The sequence below is a fragment of the Engraulis encrasicolus genome, chromosome 6, assembly GCF_034702125.1.
Source record: "Engraulis encrasicolus isolate BLACKSEA-1 chromosome 6, IST_EnEncr_1.0, whole genome shotgun sequence".
Taxonomy (NCBI): Eukaryota; Metazoa; Chordata; class Actinopteri; order Clupeiformes; family Engraulidae; genus Engraulis; species Engraulis encrasicolus.
Window position 1 is genome coordinate 40,575,869 of NC_085862.1, and position 10,000 is coordinate 40,585,868.

The following is a 10,000-nucleotide window of genomic DNA, read 5'->3' on the forward strand; positions in this document are numbered from 1 at the left end:
TGCCGCATCAGATGGGGACCTGGGTTCGAGTCCCACCATGGTGGTTTTCCAACACTAAACTCCATCTCACTCTCAAACTACTTTCCTGTGTCATCTTCACTATCCTTTCCAATAAAGGCACAAAAACAGTTGTTTTGTTAGTGAAATACTGACAAAATTGGTTGGTCTGGTACCAGTAAATCATCTCAGTAAGACAATAACCATCTCATTATGCCATGTTGAATAAGAGCAAAAATAAAGCATGAGAGGACTTACGGAGGCGGAAATCCATTTGCCAAGCAATTACGAAAGAAAGAAATTCTAGGTTTTATTGATGAGCTTACAAATAAATTGTTATATGAATGATACTCCTACACACAATCTGTGTATCCGAGCGCCAGTCGACCAAGAATGTGCAATTTTTGGCTGTGTCTCTCTTTACCAGTGGATTTCGTAGTCCTGCAGACATCCACCCAATCTAACACGGAGTCAGATGGCCCTGCCGTGGCCAACCGGTAGGGCACTCGCCTGCCATGCGGCTGACCCGGGTTCAATTCCCACCCCTCGTCCTTTGCTGACCCCTCCCTGTTCAATTCGCTTCCTGTCCACCTCTCACATTGTCTTATCAAATAAAGTCGAAAAAGACCTTTAAAAAATCTTTTTAAAAAAACACAGTCAGACACACAGACCGATACGCGGGCAGAGGGAAAGTACAGTAAGAGAGAGGATGTAGGCTGTAAGCATCTGAAAGTAGCATACATAGTATGATCTGGTGGTATCAATTAAGAATGCACAGGGCAGTCATGGTTAGCGGTTAGAGCGTCAGTCACTTGTAGCCCAAAGGTTGCTGGTTCGACTCCCGACCCGTCAGGTTGGTGGGGGGAGTAACTAACCAGTGCTCTCCTTCTCCATGACTAAGGTACCCTGAGCATGGCACTGTGCCGCCGCACTGCTCCCTGTATGTGCACTGGTGAGGCAATAATGCAATTTCGTTGTGTGCCGTGGGCCCTGTGTGCTGTAGAGTGCTGTGCCATAATGACAAGGGAAGTTGGAGTTTCCCAGTGGGGTTTCACTTTCAAATTTTTTTGGTGTGTCTCGTTTTTGTTAGTAGATTCGTACTCCTCCATACATCCACCCAATCGATCACAGACAGACAGACAGACAGACAGACGGAGAGAATAATGAGAGCGAGGATGTGGACTCAAAGCGCCTGAACGCAATGTGGTATGATCTGCTATCAGGTAGTCTCTTGAGTAATCCCATTGTGTCTAGACGAGGTTTGGAAAGAGTGAGTCAGAGAGAGAGAGAGAGAGAGAGAGAGAGAGAGAGAGAGAGAGAGAGAGAGAGGAGAGAGTGAGAGAGAGAGAGAGAGAGAGAGAGAGAGAGAGAGAGAGAGAGAGAGAGGGATGGAGGGCAGAGAAAGTATCTCATTAACAGCTGTGATTAATGTGTGAGAGTGTGAACGTGATTGTGTGCATGTGTCTCTGTGTGTAAGAGCAAGAGTGTGTGTGTGTGTGCGTGTGCGCGTGCGTGTGTGTGTCTGTGTGTGTAAGGGAAGGGGGGATTACGAGGTAGATTAAGACCCCAGAGTAACAGCAGAGTGGAGTAGGCACAAGGCGTAGGACAAACCACAGGGGGCCTCCATTCTCTTAGCTCTCCCCCCTTTTTTCAGGCACTATCCATGTCCACCCTCCCACACCCACCCCCTAAAACCCCCAACCTCTCTTTGTCTCACCCTCACAATCCCCTCTCCATCTCCATTTCTCTTTCATACTACCCCCCCCCTCTCCATCTCTATTACAAGAAAACTCAATTCAGTCCAGCCAGCCACCCATCTCCACCCTCCTCCGTCTGCCTGTCTGTAATATGTCTCTGAATTGCTAGAAAGCGGCATTGACCTAAGCTGGAGAACACTATTGTTATACCAAAATAGCAGACATGCTTACGAGACAATGAAGTCATTTCTGCAGAGGGGAATTTGGACGCGTTTCGCCATGTAGACTATTTATAATCATCTCTAGGCAATGGGACTGCCTACTGCACTCTGCTTTCAGTGGTGTTGTTTTGAAACTTTGGGAGAGTCTCTCTCTAGTTCTCTCTCCCTCTCTCTCACTCAAAAACACAAATTGTCTTTATTAGTCTTTTTTCCATGCATCTGTCCCTGGCCATTTGCTTTACCGCATTTCTCTCTTTCTCTCAACCTCCCTCCTCTCTTCCCTCCTCCTCCAATCGTTCCCCCATAATCCTGTGCTATTCCATTGTCCCTTGTTTTGTCTTTCCTTACTCCTTCTTTCTTTCAAGTCTTCATTTTATGCCCCATGCCTGCATGTATGTTGAGCATCATGACCATCTTCCTGCATGTCGAGGATTTCTCTCTCGCTCTCTCTCTCTCTCTCTCTCTCTCTCTCTCTCTCTCTCTCTCTCTCTCTCTCTCTCTCTCTCTCTCGTTCTCTCTCTCTCTCTCTCTCTCTCTCTCTCTCTCTCTCTTCTCTCATCCTCTCTCCTGTCTCCTGTCGGGGTGCTGTTTACTGTTAGTTTATCTGTTCCTGGAAGGCACATGTACGTACGTCGCTGCGAGTGGAGTGCTGCTTAACAACCAGAGGACATGTTCCCCTCGGGAGTGGAGCCGAGCAGAGCAGGACCTGCTCACACAGCAGCCATCTTCCCCCTCTCTCCCTCTGTCTGTCTCTCTTTTCCTCCCACCACACTCTCTCTTTCAATCTCTCTCTTTCTCTCTATCTGTCTGTCTGTCCTCTCTTTCTCTATCTCTATCTCTCTCCCTCCCTCTCAATTCAGTTCAATTCAATTCAATTCAATTCAGTAGGTCCTCTCTCTCTCTCTCTCTCTCTCTTTCCTGCTCTTTCCCTCTTCCTGTCTGCTCTCTCCCTCCTGCATTATCTATCTCCCTCCCTCTCTCCACTCCTCCTGAGTGAAAGTGATATAATAAACGAGTAGTTGAATCTCTATACACACCCCTCTCTCTACCTCTCCTCTCATCCTGCTGTTCTCTCTCTCTCTCTCTCTCTCTCTCTCTCTCTCTCTCTCTCTCTCTCCCTCTCTCTCTCTCTCTCTCTCTCTCTCACTCACTCACTCACTCACTCACTCACTCACTCACTCACTCACTCACTCACTCACTCACTCACTCACTCACTCACTCACTCACACACACACACACACACACACACACACACACACACACACACACACACACACACACACACACACACACACACACACACACACACCTCTGCTATAAACTTGATGTCCTCTCCTTCACTTATTGCTAGTCCTTTCACAGCTTTTTAAGTGTTTCATTTCACATCCGTCTTGTAGTCCTTCTCTCTTCTACTCTCCTCTACTCTCCTCTGTTCTTTCTTTAGTTCCCGACTCCCACCCCCCTCTCTCAATCTCAGCACAACATGACCATGAGGTCATGGGCCTCTGTCCTTCACAGCTTCCCCTCCTCCCTTCCGTCATCCAGCTCTCCCATTTTCATATTCTCTCTCTCTCTCTCTCTCTCTCTCTCTCTCTCTCTCTCTCTCTCTCTCTCTCTCTCTCTCTCTCTCTCTCTCTCTCTCTCTCTCTCTCGCTCTGTCACTCCCCTCCTCCCTCTCTCTATCTCTCTCTCTTTCATCCCTGTGCTCTCCAACCACCTCCCTCCCAGCTTTCTCACTGACAGTTTCTCTTTCCTCTGCTCTCTGTGAATCTCTCATCCCATTCCATTTCCCACTTTATCTCTCCTCTCTCTCTCTCCTTTCGCTCTCCATCCTGTCCCATCGCTCCTCCCTCTTTTCAGGACTCTTTCTCTCTCCTGCTGCCTCTCACTCCATTCGCTCCCCCTCCTTCTGTCCTTCAGTTTCAATCTTCCTTCATCTTCCTCTCTCCATTCAGTCCCCCCCAGCCCCTCAATTCAATACAATGCTTTTCAAACAGCTTTATTGATAATACAAATGAGCACATGGCATGCATTGCCAAAGCACACACGATATCTAGACTGCATTCCCACAGAAAATGCTAAAAGTGGACTTGCCTTTTATCATTTTTTGAATAAATAAATTACAACTGTCATGGCTCAGTGGAGAGATGTGACAATTGGTTCTATTCATTCTATGACAGTTGATAATACAGGCAAGTTCAGGGCAAGATTCTTACATCAGAGTTCTAAAATTCAAATTCAAAATTTGAAAAAAGAACTGGCAGTTGGTCTAGGTGCTGCCTCCCTTAATTGACCACATCTACACAACAAAAAGGCACAAGAAAATGTCAATAGCCTAATGGACAAACGAAAAGAGGTAGTAAATGTGTGTGTGCGCGCGTCTGTGTGTGTGTGTGTGCGTGTGAGCGTGCGCGTGTGTTTGTGTGTGCAGGTGGGTGGGTGTGTATAAGTATATGTCTCTCTTTTCTTGTATGAGACACAGTGTAGGAGCACTATCCATTCCTTGGCCATACATTTGACCCAATATCTCTCTCTCTCTCTCTCTCTCTCTCTCTCTCTCTCTCTCTCTCTCTCTCTCTCTCTCTCTCTCTCTCTCTCTCTCTGCCCGCGCCTGTTGCTATCTCTTCTCTCCTTGACCGTACTGTAAATCTGGCCCATCTCCTAAAGACCCAATGGATGGATGGATGGATGGATGGATGGATGGATGGATGGAAGGATGGATGTACGTACTGATGAGATGAAGGAGGAGAGATAAGATTATCAGACGAGTGCCCATTCCCAGTGACCGCATGGGCACCAGAATGGTTGACCTGAATTGTGTGGGATTATATACTCATCCGATAACCCTTTAAGTCTATATTCAATCTCTCCATCATTTCTTCAGTCTTATCATCTCTCAATCCCCTTCCCACAGCTCTTTAATGGCCTATATTTATGTTTATTTTTATCTTATCTGTCCTTTTTCTGTACGTTGCTAAATCTGTATGGCCACACTTGCCCTCCTCTTTGGTGTGTATGGGGAGGTTAAGTGAGCGTGTATGTGTGCTTTTGTGAGTGTGTGTGTGTGTGTGTGTGTATGTGTGCGTTTCAGGGCTTGACATTGGCACCTGCCAACCAGACAAATGTTGGTCAAATTTAGCTGTGGCTGGTAATAGGGATGTTAACCGGTAACCGGTTAACCGATAATCGACCGGATCAACTTTAACCGGTTAAAAATTTCTGCCATCGGTTAACCGGTTGTAATAATATTAATAATTATAATAATAATTTCCTCCCAAAAAACGATATTTTTTAGATTTTAGTACGATAATTCAGCATTTTCCATCTGGGAACAATGGCTGGTCCTGTCTGCGCAGCAAAAAAAAAAGCTTTTGTGAAAAATAAAAATGAAAAAAAAATCAGTGCTGTGCATATCAGGCACGAGAACATTTTAAAATTTAAGATTACCGGTTAACCGGTTAACCACCGGTTAATGAGTCTCAGTAACCGGTTAAGAGTTTTTTCAATTTTCGCCATCCCTAGCTGGTAATAAATTCACTGTCACTAGCCACCTTGACAAGTTTAACACTTCTGAGTTTGAGCATAGACTAAAATGGTAAAAAAAAAAGAAAAAAGATAATGTCCAGAAGTGTGGCTAGTGAAAAGGCTGAATGGCTAGTGACTTCGGAAAACCAGTTAGCCACAGTGGCCAGCGAGTGGAAATGTTAATGTCAAGCCCTGGTGCGCATGCTTGTGTGAATAAGCTCCTCACTGAAGTCACGTCACTACTGCCGGATTGTCAAAGTGTGTCATTTTGTCTGACCTCTCAGGCCAGTGCTATAAGGTTGTGTGTGCGTGTGCGTGTGCGTGTGCGTGTGCGTGTGCGTGTGCGTGTGTGTCCTAGTTTGCTGGCCAGCTCTTTTTGCAGTCATGTCACTCTCCAGCTTCAGTCGCAGTCTGGTCTTCCTGCCAACATACACACACACACACACACACACACACACACACACACACACACACACACACACACACACACACACACACACACACACACACACACACACACACACACACACACACACACACACACACACACACACACACACACACACTCACACACAATCTACACAATGCCAGGAAAGCAAAGGCTGAGCTCCTTTGCAGAAAGTCAGGAAGAAGGGTGGAAATAGTAACACGCTCTGACTGTATGCAAGTAAATTCTGTGTCTGTGTCTGTGTGCGTGCACGCATGCGTCCGTCCTTGCGTGCGTCCATCCGTGCGTGTGTCCGTGGCTGTGTCTGTGTGTGTGTGTGTGTGTGTGTGTGTGCGTGCTTGTGTGTGTGGGCACATGCAGAACAAGACTTGCATTATATGTGTGGTTGTGTGTGTGTGTGTTTGCATTCACATGTGATTGTGTACCTTTGTGCATTTATCTAAACTTACTCTATGCTTGTGTGGCTCTCTGTGACGCGTTCACGCACAGTACTGTGTGTGCGTATGAAAGTGTGTGTGTGTGAGTGTGTGTGTGAGCGCGTGCGCGTGCGTGTGTGTGTGTGTGTGTGTGTGTGCGCGTGCGTGCGTGCGTGCGTGCGTGTGAGCGTGTGTGTGTGTGTGTGTGTGTGTGTGTGTGTGTGTGTGTGTGTGTGTGTGTGTGTGCCTACATGGTTGTGGTTTCTCAGCATGGGCTGCTGACTGGCTTGTTGCATGTGGCTGGCTATACAGGGCACAATTGTGGACACAGTCTGTGTGACATGCACAGAGAGCTGCACAGAAACTACACACACTCACACATACCATGCGAGTGTTGTGCACAGTACACACACACACACACACACACACACACACACACACACACACACACACACACACACACACACACACACACACACACACACACACACACATGCCATGTTAGTATCGTACCAGTACACACACACACACACACACACACACACACACACATAGGACTGGGTACCGAAATTCGGTTCCTTAATGGAATTGAATGAAAGGCTAAGGTTCTACTTGGCATCGAAACGTGCCTTGGCTGTCGGTTCCACATTTCGGTTCCTAGATGTCCATCACGTCAGTTATCATTTCGCATTTATAATCCCAGAACGTTAACGCAGTCAGAACGGCAGCCGCTTCTGGCAAAAAATCTGGTAACATTAATTGTGATCATTCTGGCTTGCAGAGACTGCTGGCAGGCTACAACCCCCTTTTAAACAGGTCGTCAAATCATCTATGGATACTAACGCTGTTACGAGAGAAACTACCATCAGCCCATCTTTAATTTGTGTAGGTTTACCGGGAAGAGTAGCCTATTTCTAGCGTTTGTAGACGGCAAAGAATTCAAACTTTGTCTTCGACACAGCCACTGCGAGCCAAGAAACAGCCAGAGGTGTGCAAACGAAGCATTCCATCATTCTCACGCAGATGGTTACATCGGCGTATGAGGAAAGTAAAAGTCGGCAACACTGTTCACTCCACCATGACTCATCAAACAGTGTTGGGGACCTTTTCCCTTTAGTGGTGGGTGCGCGCATTCTCTGACTTTTTGGATTACACCGTGAATCATTGCAAAGTTTAAATTTCATGTCAATAAAATGTAAACTCATATCAGAAGCATCAGGTGAGCTCAGTCACTTTTGGCCGCGAGAGACTTTCTTTGTGCCACGGAAGGCAGTAACGTGTATTATTGAAACTGAAGACTTGATTTCTTCTATGTGGATATTTTTTTTCCGTTTGGTAGCCTATAATTACGGACCATGCAAAGAACTCGAAACAGAGCGCGCCCAGTGCTTCACTGCGTGCGTAACAAGCTATAGCCAAGTCGCCTCCGCCCGTTCCCCAAATCCGCCCGCCTACTTATAAGTGATGATAGTTAATTATGTATCCACTGTTTAAGTCAGGAATGGATATCGACATGATACGGAGTTCGTATGCATACAATTTGAAACGGTGATGACATTTAAAACTGAGTCAAACGGCCATAAACAGCATTGTAATGAAGGGTGTCGTAATGGCAGCATGAAGGTGGAACTTTAATTTCACGACGACATTCTGGCTAAAAACTTGCCCTGGCTGCTTCCCTGTTTCGCTTTAGGACTACAAGTGTGAACGAAATAAGCAAAACAGCATGAAGGAATAACAGTAGGCTAACGGAAATACCGACGTGACCTGAAATCAAGCGGGCGGAATTGGGAGCCTTTCGCCGGCGAATTGTGCTGAAACTAGATTTTGGACATGCTGGACGTTATCTCCAAATTACGATAGAAAGGGCCACCAATGTTAGCTAATATTGCTCATTACCTCATCTACACAGTTGCCGCTATCCAAAAATATACGATAACATAATCAAATAGTATTTGAAATAGTGACATTATCACGTTCACAGTGAAGTGGGCGGAATTTGGCGACCTTACTTGTTTTAAAAGTGTTTGCAAGAACAGCATACCTGTTAGCTAAAAAAAACTGCAAAATTGCCTGATTTTAAGACAAAAGTTGGAAAAGTTTCAACAGGCCAAATCCTGACAGTCAACAGGACGGCAGTGACAGGTCAGACAGTACACCATGCTTTTCCATTCAATAGTCCGCGCGCGAGGCCAAAATCCCCTCACACAGGCATGTTTTAAAAGGAGCATGTGCAGCGTAAAAAAATGAAATTTGAGTTTCTCCTTGTTTTGCCGCTCAAGTTGTCTGGGGCTGATGCAAAACTTCATGCTGGTTCAGTTTGTAATCAGGTAAATTCGCACGATTGTCTGCGCGATTGCCATGAACATCGACTGTATGACTATGACCTGATGCTCCGATGCAAAGATGCACAACCACGAAATGGATAGGGTTGGATTTAGATTGTAGTTCTCAATTTAAAATAAATTCCCGGGAACTTCAACTGGATAATGAGGTAGGCTCGGTGGTCGTTTGAGATTTTTAAACATTTCGTTCAGTGTTTATAAATTAGGAACCGAAAATGGCACCGTCAGGAACCGGCATTGAAACGTAGGTTCTGGAACCGGAACCGAAACCGAAAAATTCTGATCGGTACTCAGCCCTACACACACACACACACACTCATGCCATGTTAGTATCGTACCAGTACACACACACACACACATCTCTGTCTTGGTGCTTAGTGTGTCTCTCACCCCCCGCCCCCTTCACCCGTCACACTTGTCTCTCATTGTCTGTTCTGCTACTGTTGGCCAGGCTCACCCAGGCCAGTTTAGACATAATAATAGCTGCTGCCCATCGCCTGACTCCGGGCCAGATGTTCCTCTGAGTCGGGTGCAGGCTCGGGGGGAGGTGGGGGTGGAGGGGGTGTACCTCCTAATGGGGCAACATGCCCCTGGAGAGCACAGACACGGAGAGAGATGGACGGAAGGAAAGAGATAAGGGGTGGGGGTGAAGGAGCAGAACCACACAGAGTGAGTAGTGTATTGGGTAGAGCAGGGAGGAGAGAAGAGAGAGAGAGAGATGGAGGGTTGGAGGGTATGAGGAAGAAGGACGGGGGTGGGCGGTGGGCTAAGCTAGGCTGCTGTTTGTTCCTGGAAAACGGGCATGCTGACCGCAAAGGATTTCCCTCTCCTCTTTTCTCTTTCCTCTGTTTTTTCTTTTCCTATTTTCACTCCTCCTCTTCTTTGATTTTTCTCGCCTTTTATGCTGTCCTCTCTCCTGCTTCAGTTTATGCTGCAGCTGTCATTTCTAACACCCACCTCTCTTCACAGAAATAATCATGTATGCACATAGAAGCACACATGTAGACACACACACACACACACACACACACACACACGCACATATATGCACACATACGCACACACATGTACGCACGCACGCACGCACACACACACATACGCACACACACATACGCGCACACACACACACACACACACACACACACACACACACACACACACACACACACACACACACGCACACACATGCATGCACATGCACATACATGCACATGCCCACAAATACACATACATGCACAGGCACACTCCCACACATACACATACACGCATATACACACACACAAACCCACATGCTCAAGCCCACACGGTAGCCTCTCGTTGGCAGATCAATGAGAGGGAGAGCAGAGAATAT

At 46.6% G+C, this 10,000-nt stretch overlaps 1 protein-coding gene across 2 annotated transcripts in view; it reads left to right on the forward strand.

The window, feature by feature from the left end:
* Positions 1-10,000, forward strand: part of zgc:92140 (uncharacterized protein LOC447854 homolog) — a 62,743-nt gene that overhangs the window by 35,600 nt on the left and 17,143 nt on the right. Inside the window, exon 1 of one of the 2 annotated variants that reach the window (XM_063201612.1) lies at positions 1-1,220. This exon is cut by the window's left edge and continues 148 nt beyond it. The exons of the other annotated variant lie outside the window; for it this stretch is intronic. Within the exon in view, the coding sequence (XP_063057682.1) occupies positions 1,199-1,220 (22 nt within the window). The 5' untranslated portion in view covers positions 1-1,198. The remainder of the gene's footprint in view (positions 1,221-10,000) is intronic. 2 annotated transcript variants of the gene reach the window in all.